This window comes from Homarus americanus, unplaced genomic scaffold, assembly GCF_018991925.1.
Source record: "Homarus americanus isolate GMGI-L3 unplaced genomic scaffold, GMGI_Hamer_2.0 scaffold15169, whole genome shotgun sequence".
Taxonomy (NCBI): Eukaryota; Metazoa; Arthropoda; class Malacostraca; order Decapoda; family Nephropidae; genus Homarus; species Homarus americanus.
In genome coordinates, this window is record NW_024714712.1 from 626213 (window position 1) to 647276 (window position 21064).

Genomic DNA, 21064 nt, shown 5'->3' on the forward strand with positions numbered 1-21064 from the left:
TTACACCAAATTATATGGTAAATTTTACTTCACATAGAAACATACAAATGCAATGAGTTTAATGTTGGTCATTCCTCGGTACAGGGACAATAAAGCAAAACTACTCATGCTGCAGCACTCTAACAGAACACACTTCAAAACTCATTAGCTTTATGTACTTTGAATTCTACATGCCACATTATAACAACAAACCTCTCTATAGTAATGGAGGATTGATCATGAAATCATATTATCTAGCTGATCCCATAGCCAGGCAGCTCTCACAGTGTATGCTTACTGAGATATCTGGATCTTCTACCGGTCACCTATAATATCAGCCACAGTTCAACTGTTTACCTACATTATTTTGGGTGTACTGTACACCCTTCCCTCCCCCTCACACCCATTTTAAAATTGTTACCACAAGCAGTAATGAGCAGGATAACCTTTAAACAAATATTATTTTAAGTTGTAAGTCAAGTCATGTTTATTGGGTGTGCCTGTCCATATATAGAGTAACTTAGTCAGTGAAGTTACAGAGACATGAAGTAGTAATGGTGTTGTGTGGCAATAGGGAAGGACTTGTTTGTATATAAGACACCTGACTCAGCAACATGTGTTAGCCAAGGCTGTGGGCAGCTTCAACACTCTAGCTGCTACTATCATAGGGTGAACACATAACTTATTCAGTATGAGACCTCAACACGTAAGTTCAACTTGTACTTAAGTTTACTCAGGTAGACTGTGTCCATTGTATTGTTTATCGTTGTGACAACATGGAAATGTGGCAATTAGACATTTATGTATAATTACCTACTGTATATGTGATTTATTATTTGAAATACTAAGAATTAATTGTATTCAACAGGTTTGACCGAATTGTAACGAGCGAGTTCAACGTGACTGGTCTTAATATCCCATAATTGCTCATAAGGCGATGAAAAAAATGAAATTTGAGGCCATGACCAAACATATGGATATAACCTACATGTACTTCATAATATGGTTATCTTGTTAACATTACATCTTGAAGTCATGCAGCCAGATGAAAAATGAATTCCCAAGTATTTGAATAGTCCCACCAGTCCAACTCATTACCTCCTGCTTTGTCAAATATGTTCAGATCCTACTGCTGTTTTTCACAACTGCCATTGTTTTAGGCCTTTTTGGTAATTTAGTCTTTCTGTACTGTATATATTCACTATAAGTGTGGTTTGTCACTTTTCTTTTAACATGTAATATTTATTGTTAATAAACAGATACCAATGTTGTATTATCATAAATAAGAATAGTCAATTACAGTGCAATTACTTTTATCTGAATTCCAAATATCCAAATTTTGTCCTCTTTAGTACCATTCGGTAAAAATTCGAATTTAGTCCAACAATCTGAACGCAACTAAAGTCATTCATTCGCATGTCTGCTACAAGTGGCGCTGTAACCACGTTGTTTACAAACGTGCTGGGCATTTTGGTTGGTGGAAGGTGTTGGATCTAATTTCGTGATACAAAATAAACAGACTTTATGTGCAATAAGTAGCTCCCTCTATACTCAAACCATCCTCGGCGATGCAACACATTTTAGCAGGACAGTCACCAAGCTGAATCCGAGACATAGGTACGTACGCATGAGTGAGTGCATGCGTGCATGTGCCATGGTGTCACATTGGGGGAGGGAGCGCGAGCCGGGCGAGTGGCTAATCAGTGACTGAGTTGCAGCCCACCACTTCCACAAGTCCACACATACATTCACGTCTCACACACACGCACCTATGCTCTTAATTTTTCTTATTTTATAGTTTTATATTACATTTTCTTTATTTCTAAGCCACATTAGATTATTATAATTATTATTCCACAACTTTTATAGTTTCATTACATGTAACAAAGGCAACATGCCATCTCACAGGCCACCTCATCAACAGTTGTTTCCTTACCCAGTGAGTCAAGCCTCGCTAAACCGATTTTTGACCTAACGTAAATTATTACAAGTTCTTGTAGGCATGTCCAGGTATCTGAACCATCATTGATCCAGAAGAGTTAGATTATAAAAGGAATTGCACTTTATATAAGTAATTTCCTATGTTTCACAACAGAATTTATTTCAGGAAGGGCAAATTATCAAACTTCATAAATTAAGAAATCATAAGTCATTTAAATAAATTATAATTTATTGAAAAAATACTAAACAAAATAAATGTATTCTTGTATTTTTTAGCAATGAAAATTATACTGGTACTCTACCTGCTACAGTAAATGCATCCCCTGGGTTATGGAAGGGTTCCATTCTGAAAATCTTTCTGCAACGCAAAATTCCATAACAACACCATTTTTACCACTGACTCCCAATATATAAGCTCATGCATTTCTACGGCAATTTTTTGAGGCCCAAATAGGGTGCATCTGTCTAGGGATAGGTGGCAACCCTGGCTGGCTCTCTCGAGAGGGCAGTTCAAAACATGTCGAAGTCTTTAAACTGCTAAGAGAACATATGAGCACGGCGGTGGAGGAGACTGCAGTGGGAGCGGGTAAACAAAGTGAAAGGTTACAGGGAAATAGTGCTAGGAATAATGACAAAACTAAATTAGGTAGGGAGTTAAAACCTAAACGCGACAAAGAGAGGACTCAGAACACGACGAACTTAAATGTCTACTACGCAAACAGTATAAGTATGAGAAACAAAATGAATGAAATCAGGGCGTTGGTATGTACCGAAATAATCAATATAATAGCATTCACCGAAACACGGATAAACCTAGACTCACGTGAGTTACCTGTCGAACACCAAATTGCCGGTTACAAATTATTCCATACCGATAGGCAGATTAGGAAAGGAAGCGGAGTAGCAATCTATGTCAGAGATAATCTGAAGTGTGAAATAAATAAGGAAATAAAAACTGAGCGGAATACAGAAAAAATTTGGATAGAATTAATCGATGGTAGGGAAAAATTAATCACAGGAGTAAGATATAGACCTCCTAATCTCGATGGAGTTAATGAATGACTTATTTGGGGTGAAATGCGCAGGGCCTCCATACATAGCAAAGTCTGTATAGTAGGCGACTTTAACTTTATCCAAATAGATTGGATTGACCTTACGGGTAACTCAGAATCAGAGGATTTTCTTGAAACAATCCATGACTGTTTCCTAAGCCAACATATAACCGAACCCACCCGGGGTAATAATATACTCGATTTAATTCTGTCAAACAGAAAACCTGATTAGTAATGTCGAGGTAGGGAACGAACTTGCTAACAGCGATCACAAAGGAATAAGATTCCAATTAGAATTTCAGGGCAGCTGCAAGGAAAATTCCACTAAAGTCCCAGATTTCAGAAGGGCAAACTTTGATAGTTTGAAGAGGCAATTGAGAGAAGGGGTATCATGCTTGGGGGTGAATTACATGACCTCACATGAGGTGACATCACACAATGTGCCCACAGAGGGCAACCTCACCTTACCTGGAGACCTGACGGTTGAGGATGACCTGATAACGAGATCCGAGGTTGACGAGCTCCACAACAATTTAAATAATGAGTTACTTAATGCAAAAAGGCAGAACATACCATACAGAAAACTCAGGTCAAACAACAATGACCCTAACTGGATAAATAATTATTTAAAGAATATTATTGGACAAAGGAAGGCTATAGGTAGGAGAATAAATCGTGGTGAAGTTTACCTCCGAGATTATTATAAGGCCAGTAAGGTTAAGACTGAGATAAGAAAAGCAGAGGAATAATGAACTGAAGGTAGCAAGGGAAGCGAATTTAATCAAATTTTTATTTTGCTTTACTTTAAAATATTAATCTTGAATCAAAAAGTACAAAATATTAAGTAGACTTCTGATTTTAACAAATCATAGTTGATGTTGGTGGTAGAACGGTAACACGCATAACTTTCACCAATATGTCAAGGGTTTGAGCCTCGGCCTGGATGCATGTTACCCAAATGTATATGCCGTCAGCACCAGCACTCCAGATATTTTGCCTTACAGTGAAGAATAATTTATTTGTGTGCACAGAGAGATGGTTAAGTTAGGTTACGTTAGATACAAGTAAATATATTATCCTTCACTGTAAGGCAAAATACCTGTAGTGCTGGTGCTGATGGCATATACATTTGGGTAACATGCGGCCCAGACACATGCGAGAAGGGTGTTATCTCGGGTGACCATAACAAAACATCATAATATTATATTTCCCAGTACCCGCTTTCCTCCTACACTGACTCTGGATAGACCACCCGAACAGCTAGTAAGCTGATACGTGGCAAAAATTATAAGAAAAAATATATTTTTTCTATGCAATAAGATGAATGCAAACTTAATTTTTGCACTTAAGCATGTAGCTCCAGGTAGTATGAATCTGGATAACTGATCCAAATATGGCCTTTTCACAGTAATTTTTTAGATGAAAAAGAGTATAAATAAAAGTTAAATCATCCAAAATGTAATGTTTATGATTAATATCATATTAAAAAAATTATATAAAAAGGATGAAAAATACTGAATTTGACCTTTGAAAATCAAAACAATAGCATTAAAAAAATAATAAGCCAATGGTTTTTGGTGTTTAAAAATATATATTTTTTTTTATCAACCCTGTCATTCCAGCTCAGTGTTCAAACTGGTCACAACTATCTTAACTTCCTTACAATGTTGGTAGCTTTAATTTCATTTCCTTATTCTTTTTCTCCTTCAAGTCTATCCTTATTAGCATACAATTATTCTACCCACCATTCTCTTATTTCTGGCTTAAACACCAGTAGTACTGGTATACCTACAACGATGATCCAGAGAGCCAGAAATCCTAGTATGCAGCCTGTATTATAAGAGCCACCTGGGTTAAGGGCATATGCTAGAAAATAATATTTTTCAATTTAAAAATGTTACTGAAAGAAAAAAAGGCAATAAAAACATCTTGCAAATTAAAAAAAAAACAATCAAAGCAAAAGCATTTTGTAACAAACAACAATAACTTCGTTACCATTACAGTACATACATTTTCCCGAAAGTTGTTGGCACAATTGGCGGATCATCTAGCTGGAAAGGAATTGCCCATGGGATGTGGAAGGTGGGGGCTAATTCTCGTAGAATCATATTGCCTAGTATTTTTGCACAGTCATCATAGTATTTACTTGAATTTTTCACGAAGCTAAACCCATTAACATCGCAGACATATGATTTCCCATTTGCTCTGTTGGAGAAAAAAATCTTTATATAGCATTTTGAATACATTAAATATAAACAAATTATCAGTAATTATGAAGCAGAAAGTCCAAATTGAAAATAAAAATTTGGATATCTATAACATACTGTAGTAGTTAATGAACATACAGTAGTTACACAATATTAAAAATACCCAACAAGATATGAAGTACAGTACCCCTGTACAATAGATGTAGTAAAATATCTATTTAAAAAAAGTGCATGCATGCATCGTCTCACGACCCTCAGTATTCCCAAGCCTGAGCTCTAAAGCATTTACACAACTTACATACTTCCTAAACTCACCTATGCTTCCCCTGCCTGATCATCCTCTCCATGACTGACCATACTGAAAGGCTTAATACCTATAAATAACTAAACAAGCGAACCAAATACTTGTACTGCACTGTACTGTACTATTATAAAACTTTGCCATTTTGTGCCATTTTTGTTAGGATGTTTTACATAATGGAAGATTTCTCTAAATGTTCTTGGATAAATAAAAATGTCAGACTGGACAACAAGACTATTCATACTATAATAAATAGAACTATTAATCTATTTAATTGTAACAGTCACTTGGCAATGCAGGAAGACCCTAAGTACAATGTTCCAACAAAATAGAATTAAAAGTTATGGGGAATATATCAGTGATATGTCCGTTACCTGGAACAATTGGTGCAGAGCAATTAGGGCCAGGAATGAGAGATTTCCAGGTAACGAGACGACCCTCTCAAGCCCGGAATAATCCCCCATCCCTGAAATTTTCCTGGCACAGGGAAAATTTTCTTGGAATTTCCGAAAATTGCATATTACATCATCTCTCAAACCCCGAGAAAAGTCCCCCATCCCCGAAATTTTTCTCTGAATTTTCTAGAAAATGCCACCCTAGTAAAATCATTCCCCAACCGTATGATCAAAACCCTAAAGTTACATAATTTTCCATCTGTTTTTTTACAGAATCAGAGGCTAATGAGGTGCTGACATTAAGCATCTCAAGGTGTTGCATACAATATTAACAGTTATTTAAGAAGATTATCTGTCAACCAAAAAGTTTGGGACCAAGCGCCTGCCATAATACATTTTATAGATAAATGTGTAAAATGGATACAGTACTAATATAAACATGTGTCCAAGGAAAATATGTAATAAACAAGAGTGTGTGTGTCAGTTTGGCTATACAGTGATCCCTCAGTTAATGAACGCCTCGGTTAACGAAATTTCGGTTAACAAATTACCTTCCATAAGAATATTCAATTAGGTTAACGAAATTCTTACGAAATCATGTCAATATGTTTTCACTTGCTCACCAGCTGGAATATTAGTTTGCCAATACAGTAATCGGTTCTAGAGCTTAAATTCGTTCCCATTTGAGTAAATATCAAGAAGGTTGTGCTATTAAATATTTTTCAAAGTTTTATATTAAAATTATTAGTCATTTGAACACTTATTTAACATAATTGCAGTACAGGAAACTAGTTTTTAGTGCGCCAATCAGCCACTTCACTCACCCACCAAGGCGTCAGTTTGTATCTTTGATCAGTGGAGGTAACATGTTGCTTGTGGCTCTCTTGAACATAAACTATTTTCACGTTTTTACAGTACAATTGAGGTCTGCCTATACAGTATGCACAATATGAACTATTGGTTCTGGACACTGCAGAGGAATGGATGAATTCTGATATAAGATAGAAAATGTCACACTATATGGCATTTCCTTCATCTGTTAACTGTGGCTGAAATGACGGACATCCCAATTCTTGCATTAGTGTAAAATAACACACATTAATCTGAGGATCATAATTTTTTACTCAAGTTGGATTAGCTGGTTAAATCTTATGAATATTTTCAAGAGTAAAAATAGTAAAGAAGTGGTAACCCACCTTAACAAGTCAAATCCACACACAGTCTGTTTGAAAGCAACACACACTTTTCTTGCTATTAATTTTTCTGCATTGGATAAAATTACTGGATACCGCACTTCTTTTCCCTCACTGTCCCGTTCAACTTTCCCATCTAACGCTGGAGATTTACGGGCTTCTGCATGGGCATAGTCTGGACCGACTGTATACACCTATAAAAGACAAATTTTCACATAACAGAAGATTATAACAAATAAAAACTGTAATTTCAGACTATCATTACATGTTGGTGAAGCTTTATATAATCATAAGTGAAAATTAACACAAAGAGGCAGACTTACTTTAACATCTGTACCATCTGTTGGCATGAAATCTTCATATATATAGGAACCAGTTTTTCTTACTCTGCTTTCAGGGGAATAAACACTACTTCTGGACCCAATCTGTGTGAATGAATAAAAACAATAACAATAAAATTCAGGCAAACAACTACCATTACCCGAGGGTAATTTCAGAAAGATATTCATGTAAATTATGGTGACTGTACAAAGCAATTTATTTTTTAAATTTCTTTTTTGTTGATGAAGAAAAACTTTTTTTGAACAGTTGGAGAGAAAGGTTCAAGTACAGTAGTATAATGTTATAAAGTTTACAGGAGAAAATGTCAAAAGTGAATGTTGAAAAGGGTAAAGAAACGGTATTTGAAGGAGGAACTTTTCAGGTACAATATCACAATGAATGAAGAAGAGCTGGAGTTGTGAAGGAATTCAATTATTTAAGAGCAATGTCCAATGAGAAGAGAATGAATAAGCCTAAATAAACAATACAGTACAGTAATATACAATGAGAATTAACTATCAGAAGAGTCTATGGGTAGTGTGTGTGCAAGGAAACTGCATGCAGCACTATTCTTGTTCTGATAGTACAGATGGATGACTTGAGAAACATCATGGGAGTATGGAGAATGGAATTGACCAAATAAGGAATGAAGGTGTAAGAATAATGTGGGACGTTAGAAAATCTTCAGAGTTGAATATTTAAGAGAACAATACTCATAAGATAGTACAGGCATATGAAGTACATAGCACAGGATGATTTATGGCAGTATGTTTAATGGGATGAGGACAAGAGGATGAATGGGCTACATGATGTCATTAGGTGTTATTTCAGGAAATACCAAAATAATTATTGTAGACAATGACTAATGGACTCATTTTGTACATACTGTACATGATAGTGATAACAAGGATGTACCTGACACCTCAACTTGGTACAGTATATGCCATGGAGTGTTCAAAATCAATGTGGATGCCAAAATTCAATTTGTATAGTCTACCTTGGTCAAATATCAAACAAACATATATGAATATATCTTCTGTACATGTTGTCATAAAAAGAAAAATATAGAGCATGGGAGCCTAAAATTTTGACTGCTGAATAAATGAATTCATTCCCTTCTTTCCTAGACTGCCCATCAAATAGACATGTAATTCATTTAAACCTTTGAACAATCAGCTTGTTTGATGATCTTTTAATAATTTTATGGGTCATAGTTTTCATGGTTTTTTGTTCTAAAATAATTCATGGAGGAAAAAATTAATATTCAATGTTGTGTGAAACCTGATACTAATAAAATTACTACAGGGTATAAGAGTATCAATTGAAAGATGTTTATTTGCACTGACATTTCCAGAAGAGATTTTGCAATAAAATTGATCTTTGTTTGACTTGACACAATGTTTTTCTTGGATACAATATGGAATTCAGCCAAAATGTGTGAAACCATCTGAATTTTTTAAGTTTAAATTTCCTGCCGAGATATAGATCGTTATAACAGTACAATACGCTGCTGTCTACTGGTCAGTTTCATTTAATATTCGTTTGGTTAGTTGCTTTTTCATATTTAAGATTAAAGGTAACAAAAAAGTTGCCATACATTATAAGCTTGAATAGGTCACAATTTTTTGGGTAACTTAATTGAACAGACCTTTGCCAAATCACATATCGAGCTCAGTTTGGCTGTTGTTAGAGGCCTCAGCAGTACAACAAAATTTATGCAAAATTTAAATGACTTGCAAAGTGTTACAAATATCGTAAGTCATTTGATTGAAATCTCTTACCAGCATGAAAATATCGGTGACTGAATCAAATACTGTAGCAAAGGAGCCCAAGATGAGACTTCTAACCTTGTGTGTAACCTTAGTTGCTTCCACCCCTGTTTTTCACTATTATCCCTATTACTTCCCTCTTTTTAAGGTCTGTGTGCCCCTTGTTTACGTCCTAGTGCAGAGCTGAAGTATGACTAATTTATCCTCCCAGTAACTCAAAACAAACAAACAAACAAACACACGCACGCACGCACAATGTTTACATGTACTTATGCAATGTTGTTCTAGTATTGTATACTGGTGGAAAAGTATCATCCAGGCTGCAAAGAAAGAAAAAACTGAAAAAAGGAGAACCTAAAGAAAGAAGAAAGAAAAGAAGAAATACGATGAAAAAGGAAGAATGTTTAAAAATTTATTTTCTATCGTTTCAACACTCATGAGCTTACTAGCCATCAGGGCAGTTGGTCTTTTCTTTGTTACTTTGTTGTGAACTTTCATGTCCAGTGTCAGTACAGGAGGAAAGTAGGAAACCAGAGAACCCGGAGAAAACTTGCAATGTTTGATGAGTTTCCCACTGGATAATACCCTTCTTACATCTGTCCCAAGCTGGGGACTGAATTCAGGACACAAGAGTGAGAAATACTCACGTTAATGCTATACCTCCAACACTCCGCCAAAGACAGAAGAAGGAATTAAAGGATATGAAGAAGAATGAATGGATGGAGAAAACAAGAAAAAGAAAGTGAAAAACGAAAACCCAATGAAGAATGCAAAATTAAGGATTAAAAGGATTAATGATGGAGGAAAGATGAAAAGGACATAAAGAAAGAATAAAAAGAAGAAAGAATAGAGAAAAAGAAATATAAAAGAGAGAGAAGGAGAACCAATTATTAAAACTGTCTCATCATTAAAATATCTCACCTCTGTAATCATCTACAATACTCAAACTTTTACTCTCAATTTGTTCCTTCAGGTAATATCTCAGACATCCAGAATGCCCTACCTAAATTTGCCCTTCTTGCCTGCTTTCCAACATTGAAGACTCTTTCCCGACACTCTTCTACATTGAAACTTAACCCCTTCTACACCTATACCTGTACTTCAGTTCCTTATATACAATATACTAACACTTGAGCCTCTTTGACACACTCTTCCTCACTAGTACTTGAGCCACTTTCACACTCTTCTTCAGTAACACTTGAGCCCCTTTGACACACTCTTCCTCACTAGTACTTGAGCCCCTTTGACACACTCTTCCTCACTTGTACTTGAGCCCCTTTGACACACTCTTCCTCACTAGTACTTGAGCCCCTTTGACACACTCTTCCTCACTTGTACTTGAGCCACTTACACACTCTAGTACTCTCTTTGAAATCCCATCATCCATTACACTCTCCACAGATCTATACAGCACTAGACTTAGACCATACAGCAGTAACCTTACACCACATAGCATGAACCTTAAATTATATAGCATTTACCTTATATCATACAGCATTAACCTTACACTATATTGCACAAACCTTATACCATACAGCATTTACCTTATGCAATACAGCAATAACCTTACACCATATAGCATGAGCCCACTATGTGTACATCATTAACTTTAAATAGTTACATTTTTCCTTGTTGATTTTTTGGACAACAATACATAGCCATCATGGCAATGTTCTCAAAATACCATGGATACTGGTACCCTCAATACTGCACAGTAGCGACTGTAGCTTTTACCGACTAATAAAATCACACATATACAGTACTGTACAGTATATACAGTGTTTACAACTAGAGCAAACTTACATGTACTACGTTACCCTGAACATCACTGAACATTAATACAGAAAGTACAAAAAAGTGATCTCACAGAAAGTGATGAATAAAAACTAAGAAAACTATTAACCTTAAAAGTACAGTATATACTCTATGTTAAACATGCATAACTCAACTTGCAAAACATGCCTCAATTATGTCACTGGAAAAAAAAATATACTGTACTGTACTCTGCTTGAAAATTTATATCCCTAAGGTGCTGTTAATGTAAAATAAATACGATAAAAAATTTAAAGAAGCATTATCTTAAAAATAAAAATTACAGCAGAACTCAAATTATTGAAACAAAATATTCTTACTCAATATTTCTGATCAGTTAAAACAGTCAAATTTCAAAATACAATACTGTATCTAAATATTAATTTAGTAGCCATAATTGTGTAAGCACACAATTCAGTACACTATACCTTCATGTTTATATGCATGCACGTATACACAGACAATCATTTGCAAACATGTAGGCAAACTGTGCATTAGTCTCTATTGCAGTCAAAAAATGGCTAAAATATTTTTCTTTTAATCAAAAGACGGTAAATTACTTTTGCAAATGTAAATTCCTTATCATTAATTTTCCTCACTGAAGATATTTTTGTTATTTACAATGTATTTTGAAAACAATATGAAACAATTACAGATTTTCTCTCTCATGCAGCTTCATAAAATACTGTAATTCATATTTTGTAAATAATTTTTTTATTTGAGCTTTACTTCAAAACTTTAATTTTACTAACACTTACCATCATATGTGATGAACTGCAGCTTAATCTTATATTATTGTAAAACATAATGATGATAAAGGAAGGAAAAACACTATTTTTTATTGAGTTCTACTGTAAGAAAAATTGTTATGACACACTTACAGCTTCTCTTCTCATTAGACAGGTGGGACCGTTAGGGAATATTAGAGTTTACACCCAACTAATTCACTAGTTTCCAAACAGCAATTAAAAGTAGATCATAACAGGGTCAAATTTGGCAATACAGTACTGTTAAATGTATGATTGAGAAAGATGAGAAATGCATACAAATATATTTAAATGTATATAATTTAGAATGAGATTTTAATGCAAGTTTATAAATCAACCTCAACATTTGCTCACACAGCACTTTCTGGTTCAAATAATGTACTGTACTTCTCTGTAAACTTCCCATATGCCAGTAACAATAATTCATAAATTGCATTTCTTTTTTCCCAAAATAATACAGTTTGCTAACCTTACTAAAAAAGACTTTCTCCATGAACATACTATACTTAAGCATCTAACTACGCAACTTTTTCATTCAAGAAAGAAATCTCTACACGTAACAGTACAGTACATCTATTTCTCCTATTTAAATCTTGAAAAAGTCAATCATTCTAATTCAATGCAGCCTCCCCTTGTAATATAGTATTCTTATGTTTCTACCCTTAAATTCAACATTATCTAATTCAAGTTTAAGGTTCATGTACGGCGGTAATTAAAAATATGTACAGTAATCCCTCACCAATCACAAGAGTTATGTTCTAGAATTCTCCCACGGTTGAAAAAAACCATGACTGGCATGGGCCATGACTGGAATGGGCCGGGTCTATTGAGATATAAGGGGTTTGGGGAAATTACTCCTGACAGACATACCTGCACAGGCAGTCCCCAATTTACAAAAAGGTTCCATTCCTGAAAAATTTCATAAATTGAATCACATTTTCCCATAGACTCTATTGCAAAAGTTGAGACAAATTCCTACAGAGGAGGAATATTCCCCAAAATGACATTTAAATCCTACGAAATATGTTTGAAATGACAATGGAGAACACGGACGTTATTCAGAAACTGCATCAAACAAGCACACAAATTCAGTTAAATATTTGTTTATTTCTTAATTTATATAACAAAATAAAGAACAGCATTGCATGCATACTGTACTGTAATTACAAATGTTCATTAAATACAGTCTACTGGTAGTTAAGAGCTGTGAGTTCTCTAAGAGCAAGTTACTGGGTTTGAAGATGTTCCAGAAGCTTTTAAAGTGTGTTGCGACATTTGCCAGAGGTAGAGAATTACTGTCTGATTTAATTGTAAAGTACAAAATATGAATATTGTTTTCACATAGCTTTTGAGATTAATATTGGTCAAAGATTCTAGGTAACTTATGCCAGATGCTGCTTGTTCTCATGTGGGAACACTCGATGCCTAATAGACTGTATGTAAGGTAGATCGTTTTTATTTAAAGTACAGTGTATACAATAAACAATCGTTCCTTTATTTTATTACTTAAGAAGTAAATCAAACATTCAGTTGAGTTTGTGTGTGGAAGCAAAATTTGACATAGCCTACTAATAGGCCTGGGGTAACATGATTGACTTAAGACCCAGGAAAGCAGAAAATCCTCAAAAGTGGTTTGGTCTTGGTCCCACAGGTACCAACCTGTACAGTACAGTAAATGTATATACCCTGTATATATTATTTTATGTTTAGTTAACCCCCTTATTATAACATAGTACTGTGAGTTATTTTTAGTTTAATTGTCAATGTAAACTTTATAAAAGTAGCTACTCAGCTTTAGTGACTGTCAAGTGTTTTCCCTCTGTTTTTGTGACTGTGAAGTGAGCAGTGTAACTTTGAAAATGTCTGGCAAGCATTTTGCTCACCATCTTTAAGGTCCAGGCAAAGGCTACACCTCCAGCCCTCACTCTTAAGACTCCCCAAAGTCTGTGTGAGACTCAGGTTGCTATCTCCACTCCACGTTAAGAGTCCCCTTAGATTTGTGATATATATGGATGTCTGACTGGCCAGGAGCCTATCCTATTGAACCTCATGTTATGAAGAAATTGATTATGATATTTCGACCTGCAAAGGGTTTACAGAAACCTAACCCTACCACAAATAGAGGCTTACCTGTATACAATATTGTACGTACTTGTAAATGTGAGGAATAAATAAAAGTAATACTAATAAATAAAATAGAAAAATCTGCATTACCACTTGGCAAGTTTAACACACTGGACACAGCGAGCAGTTGAGATCCCTCATGCCCCCCCCCCTCTGTGTGTGTGCTAACTCCAGCACACAAAGAAAGTTTATTCCTTATGTTTTCTGACCTAATAATTATTATTTATATTTTTGCAAATTCTGTATGAATGATTTTGTATGCATGTCGTAGGATAAAAAAATTTAAGAAAATTATGTATATCTACCCAAAATTATGAGTTGAAAAATAACCTTAACATACTGTAGGTCACAGCTCCCATAAAGAAATGTTTATTCCCTTTATGTTCTTTACCTTATGATAATTATCTTAATTTTCACATTCTGTATGAAAGATGGTGTGTGCATGCAACAGAGAGAAGAAAAAGAAGTTACGTATCTGCCCGAAATTAAAAGTTGATAAATAACCTTAACATAACTCTGGCATCCTTCTCTCTCTCGCATTGGTTCCGAGAACATCTCCCAGGCATTCTCGCTGGTAAAGTTTTTCTCAACTACAGAATATTACTGCAATCATGGCCCCTAAGAGGTAAAGTAGTTACAGTGCTTGTGGTGGTGAGTGAGAAAAAGGTGCATACTGTGAGAACTCTCAAAGAAAAGGTCCAGATATATTTCAGACTTACTAAGAAATGGCATATCAAACTCTGTTGATGCGTGTCGGCTACCTTAGTATAAAAAAGGGGACCCTAATACTGTATACGGGAATTTGCACTTACTCGAAGATCCCAGGAATGTAACCCTCGTGTTCTCTGAGACCCTATTGTATTCATCACAAATTTTTAATTAAATATTCATATTACTAAAAATCATAACATTACATTAAATTTTGTAAAAAAAGTTTTTCTATTATTGAAAATGTATTTTATCAATAAAGGTACAGTATATCCTTTTGAGTGATAGTGACTTAGTGGCTCATTGAAGAAGCAGGATAACTACATGCAACCACAAGGGTTGTGGCTGCCACCCCTATGCTCTGATCTTGAGTGTTAAGTTATGACTACTACCAGGACATTAGAAAGCCATACAACCTATAATATGAGGGATGAAAAAAAGCAATTGATTGAATGAGGCTACAGAAGGAAAAGGACCTTGGCATGGTATATACTGTACACCATGAATTGAACAAGACAAACCACTTGGTAGATTTCATCTTGCAAACATTCCCTCTGCTCTGAACTAGCAATTACCTGCAGTGTCAGTGGAAACTCATGCTATTTGAAACTGGATATCGTGGCTGGTAAATCAGTGTGCAAAATATAAAAAGTGGATACTCAAATTTCTGGTTGGTAAGCCCATAGTTAGTGAGGGATTACTGTATATCATCTGAAGAGGAGGAATACAACAAGTACATGAATGAATGCACTTTAAACTAACTTGCCGAGCTTGGGATAGTTCTACATAATGAGCTAGGAGTTTTAAATCTTACACATATATCACTAATAATCTTTTGTGCTGCACTTTGTGAGAAGACTAAAAGATATAACCATTTAACAATCTAGATAAATATGACATCACATGTTATATTCATAGAATTACTCTTAATACAACCTAGTAATTGCTGCTTGCAACTCTACTTAAGAGGTGCAGGAGAAGTGGCAGCACTAACAACCCAGAAACTCTTCTCTCTTTAGCCTACCTCTCCTACCCTACCTGGACACACCAAACCTTGGATGAGACCGAAGGAGCTGCTAACTTGTACCGAAGGGGTGATAAACTGCATCGAGTTGTACACACCTTCCTAAACAATCTCTGAGAGCCCCCTCCAGCAGACGTGGGGTAATAGATGTATATATTGTGGTCTTCTGCAGACACAGGCTTCTCCACAAAAGGTTTGTTAAATATTACTCCATTAACTTCCACATGATCTTCACCTTCTATCAGTTCACGTTCTGAAAATCAAACAAAATTCATTTTTAACTGAATAAAGGACACATGGTACTACACTTTAACATAGATACTGTATAGCACTAAAATGTATGATTACTTTACAGTGTATGAGCAAACAGTTTCTCAACATTATTTACACTCAAACCTCTTCCCATTATAATGCAAATGGCAGAAATTAAAGGCGAACAAAGATCTACCTGTACCCTCATTCATAATTACTGTACTGTTGTCATAAGATGTATTCTTCTTAGTTGTTCCCTTTCCATAATAAGACCCCTTGATATCTATCAGGTTTACTCAAGTCACTTCAATGCAGCAGACATTACTGACTAGGAACACATCCATCCCCATACATCACTCAAGGCCTTACACATACCATAAGTTATTCATTTACAGTACAGTACAGTATTGTATATAGATATTGAAAATACATAAAGGTAATGCACTAATTAATCAGCTTTATTTAAATGCATCTTAAGCCTCCTAAATTTGAAACAAAGAAATACAGTAAAGCAAATTATAGCAAAAACTGTACAGTATATAATAATTTAATAGCAAATAACTAAAAAGCCATGTGCTGTAATTGCTCTGCTTTAAAGTGAACCACAATTTTAATGCAGTACAGTACAATGAAACAGACATTAGAATACTGAACCATTAAAACTTCAAATGAAGAATATAAATAGTTAAACTCTAATATACAGTACAAGTCTGGATAAAAATAAAAGCCTTTGTTACAATTAATAAATAAAAATTAAACCACACTTACTGGACGGATCTTTTGAGTCTCTATCGAGGATTGCAAATCGAGGCAATTCAATTCCTTCTGTCTGTAAAGTGCTGTACACTACTCTTCTATCCTGGAATATATATAAAAAAAATTATCAGCACACACCTCAGGAACATTTTGCACTTGTGTAGTAAAATCTTTATAAAATATAAATTTTCATCTTTAAGCCCAAACTAAAGGACACTAATTTATTCAACGATACATAGTAATGCAAAAAACATGTGTAATGTGGAGTGGCATTAGAACTAACCTGAAGATCATACTGCATATCAAGGTCATTGATGATGTAAGGCTTTCTGAGATCTGTATATGCTTGAGCTTTTTCAAGGGGAAATCCCTTTGAGTGGAAACTTATTAAGCAGTCGCAAAGTGGCCATTGCTCAACTGGTTCCTGTTGAAAAAAGTAGAAAATACTGTATGAAAATTCAATGTTGTTGAAAATACTATGATTTTCTCTTTAAAACATATGAGAAAGGGGGCAATATGTTATTGAGAACTGAGGTAAGATGCTGAACAGTGGCTGAAATTAAAATGAGTTGATGAATAAGAATGAATAAACAAGACATTGAGAGTGGGTGTACTCAGTAATTATATGAATAAGTAATTTTGTGCAAGGAAGAGCAAATGAATGCAATGTAAGAGTAGCAGTGTAGCCCCTCTGTCAATCACTTCAAAAACTGTGAGTGCTCAGATAAAATTTTGGAAAGTAGCTATGAAAGTAATCTTTACCGGGTGGTCAGCTGATAGTAACAGATCAGCTGGACACTTGACTCGTGCTGCCAGTATGGTAGAGCTCACATTAAAATACTATGGCACACACATTAACTATACAATATACTGCACCTCGTCCATCATTGGCCAAGATTTTTGTTCATTTGCACCAAATTTCTTTATACTCTGTACTTGACAGAGGATGAAAATCTTAAACCTCTACATTACTTCTTAATACTTTGTAGCATATATTATTAAATCTTGTCACAACACAGCATTTAAGATGGGGAGATGCCAAGTTAGTGGATAAAGTACCGTACTGTATTTAATAATCTGCTATTGGGTGTGAGAAATGTTTTTGTTGGTTAAGTACCCCAGTGCTGATATCTGTTGACACTTGAGAGTTGATGTCTGCTAGCTTTTGTGAATCGAGATGAGAGAAATTCCCGCCTAGTCCCATGGCTGTTCCCTTAGCATTTTACCTCCCCGTTTTATTTGTCATATTTCAATGATTTGGGATATATCCAGCCGTAGAAACTGTAGTTCATTACCTAATGTGCAATGTTTGGTGCCATTTGTTTCTGTTTGCTTTATTTTTGTACAACAAAGAAATACAGCATAATTAAATCTGACGTGGAGTCCGCAAAACTACAGGAAGATCTGAACAAATTTTTTGAATGGTCTGAAAAATGGCAGATGAAAATTAATGTGGACAAATGTAAAGTACTTAGTCAAGGAGATGTAAACAGAGAAACCAGATACCAGATAAACAACGACATTATAGAGAAATCCGACTGAGAAAGATACAACAATGTGTATTTGCTCGAAACAAGGCTAACAATGTACAAGTACTTGGGTTCATACAAAGGAGTGTTAGCTACAAGACTAGCGAGGTCATCCTAAAACTATATCTTGCGCTTGTGAAACCTCACTTGGATTACGCAGTTCAGTTTTGGTCACCGTACTACAGAATGGATATAGAATCCTTGGAAAGAATTCAGAGGATAATGACAAGACTAATCCCGAGCATTAGGAACCTTGAGAACAGAGAAAGGTTAAAGCATCTTAATCTGCACTCCCCTGAGAGACGTAGAGTAAAAGGTGATCTGATCGAGGTGTATAAATGAAAGTCAGGACTAAACAATGGAGATATAACAAAGGTACTCAAACTATCCAACAAGGAGCAAACTCGTAACAATGGTTTTAAATTAGACAAATTTAGATTTAGGCGTGAGATAGGTAAACATTGGTTTGGAAATAAAGTAGTGGATGAGTGGAACAAGTTACCAAGCTTCATCATTAACTTGAATACGCTGGATAGCTTCAAACATAGGTTGGATGGATATATGAGCGATAGGGGTTGGGTGTAAATGGGACTGCCCAGTATGGGCCAATAATCCCACTGCAGTTTCTTCCATTCTTATGTTCTTATGGTTTATGATAAATTTTTTAAATTTTCTAACATCTTCTTTTAAGTGCTAATGTCTTGAAGTAATTTACATTTTGATAGTCCAGATATTTAATGAGAGACAAAGGCAGAGTAAACATGCACTGCAGAGAAGTATTCACAATGGAAGAGGAAGTGAGTGCTGATTGACCCAGAGTGCCTTAATACAAACAATGCATATGTTGCCCCAATTGGTAGAGTGACTGAGGAAAACTATCATATGCTGTGTTCAGTCAACTAGCCACACAAGTAATAACTTATAACTTTAGATAAAGTTAATTAATTTTCTTTGTTTCTTTTTAATAAAAAATTTCCTTCTTGACCATGAGCAGTATAACAAAACAGTGCTAAACAGATTAGTACAGTACAGTACTGTAATACATATGAATAAATAATGTACTACACACAATGAAGATGATGAGAGAATAAAATAAAACCACTACAGTACATTATTCATAATATGATGGCAATGAGAGAATATGACAGATGAGATGAAAAACTTTAAACAGAATATGATAGGACATGGAAAATGCTGCTAACAAAGATTTTGTAAAATCCATTAAAAAGAGCAAATACGTAGTTATTTATTTATTTATTTGTTTGTTTGTTTGTCATGTGTTACACACACTGTAATATGCAATGTCAGCAAAGGAAATGTGACACATGGGAGAAACAATACCTTTAGAATCACTTCCTCCGGGAATATCACAGTGCAGATGAATTCAAACTCCTCTAAACGGGTTAGGATTTCTTTCATGGGCTTAGAGCCAGATTTCTTCTCCATGGCACAGATCCCCACCACCACCTGCTTGACAGGTGGCATGTCAGGCTCATCCTCCAAGCCACCCAGCCGCCCGCATCCCTCCGAGGAGGAAGCTTCCCCAGCATCATTCTGTGGAGAGAAAGAATTTTTGTGACATTCTGACAGTATTATTCTGGTGGAAGATGTGGAGAGGGAACATGAAAAAAGTTGGACATATAAGAACAAAATACAGTATGGGAACAGTCACCGATGATAGAAAGGAGAAGCACAAGAATGGAAAAGATGAGAGGTTGGTGTACAGAAAAACAAAATATGCAAGTAGGAAATTAAGAGAGAAGAATTGAAGAGAAATGAGACAGCAAAAGGGAAAGGAGAGGAATGGAAAGTGTATGAGAATATGGCAAAGAAGAAAATGGGGGAGAGGAATAGGAGACTGGGAGGACTGAACAAAAACTGAAAATGAGTGGGAAATTTACCAATGACAATATACTGTATAATAGTGAGGAAAAGAGTGGCATACTATACTGTATTGGTACAGCATACACTATAAATTTGACAAACAATAAAGCATAACGAGGGAAAGATGAAAAACTAGGACAAATAAACTGGTACACACGTATTAGCAACAATGGGGGAAGAAATTATAAATATTTACCAAGTGAACAAACCCTGTAAGTAGAAATTTTGGTTATCTTAAAAAATCAGGAGCCTTAAACTGTACATTACAAACACAAAAATATTTGCATGGAGACTTTTTCCTTACACCCAAGAAAACAAATAATACTAGAACCTGTGTTATGTATTTCACTGAAACTACTTTACTGTATTGTATTACCATAATAACAAGAGAAAAATCCAGTACAGTATTGTAATGATTTTTTTTCAAGGTACAGTACTATCACTTCCCGAACATGCTTGTACTGCCATTGGTCATCATTCTTGAAATCATCAATTAAAGTCATCTTCTTTTCTAATTTATGAATTTCCCCCCAAATTATAAATGATTCAAGCCACCAAATGTATGAATAATAATAATATTGTACCTTCCAACTACCAAAATTAATGGTGTACAGTACGGTAGTATTCTTTACAAAGCACAAAAATAAACTCTGGGTCAATTACACGGCTCTAACTGTGTGTTCTTGCTGTCTTTCTATTACCCAATGAAATAGAAAAAAAGAAAGTGAAAAAAAAAATGCTTTCCCAAAGAAGAAAAAAGATAATTATACACAAACTCATCAGTTTATATGACACTACATGATAAAATTACTGTAGTCTTTCTGCAAGTGTCATCTCCAAAACAAGAGGAAAATAAACCACAATATTAAGAGACCCTGAATGTGGGAACAAGGGAAAAGAGAGAGAACAAATCAAACATCATTACTGACCATGACTAGATGGATGTCAGATTCATATTTGCCCCCATGCCAATAGTAAAGACATACAGCACAGCCCTCACCATGTAACTTGGACGTTGAATCTTTTGACCCACAACATACAAAAGCTCTA

The 21064-nt window shown here is 35.1% G+C and overlaps 1 protein-coding gene across 10 annotated transcripts in view; it reads right to left on the bottom strand.

Annotated features, from left to right (window-relative positions):
• The window catches only part of LOC121879334 (inositol hexakisphosphate and diphosphoinositol-pentakisphosphate kinase 2-like), a 299526-nt gene that overhangs the window by 158413 nt on the left and 120049 nt on the right, over positions 1 to 21064 (bottom strand). For all 10 annotated transcript variants that reach the window (XM_042385999.1, XM_042385963.1, XM_042385957.1 and 7 more), the window contains 7 exons: positions 19472 to 19684; positions 16885 to 17025; positions 16614 to 16704; positions 15692 to 15846; positions 7392 to 7493; positions 7072 to 7262; positions 4983 to 5177 (listed from right to left, as the gene is read on the bottom strand). In XM_042385999.1, coding sequence (XP_042241933.1) covers positions 4983 to 5177; positions 7072 to 7262; positions 7392 to 7493; positions 15692 to 15846; positions 16614 to 16704; positions 16885 to 17025; positions 19472 to 19684 — 1088 coding nt within the window. The remainder of the gene's footprint in view (positions 1 to 4982; positions 5178 to 7071; positions 7263 to 7391; positions 7494 to 15691; positions 15847 to 16613; positions 16705 to 16884; positions 17026 to 19471; positions 19685 to 21064) is intronic.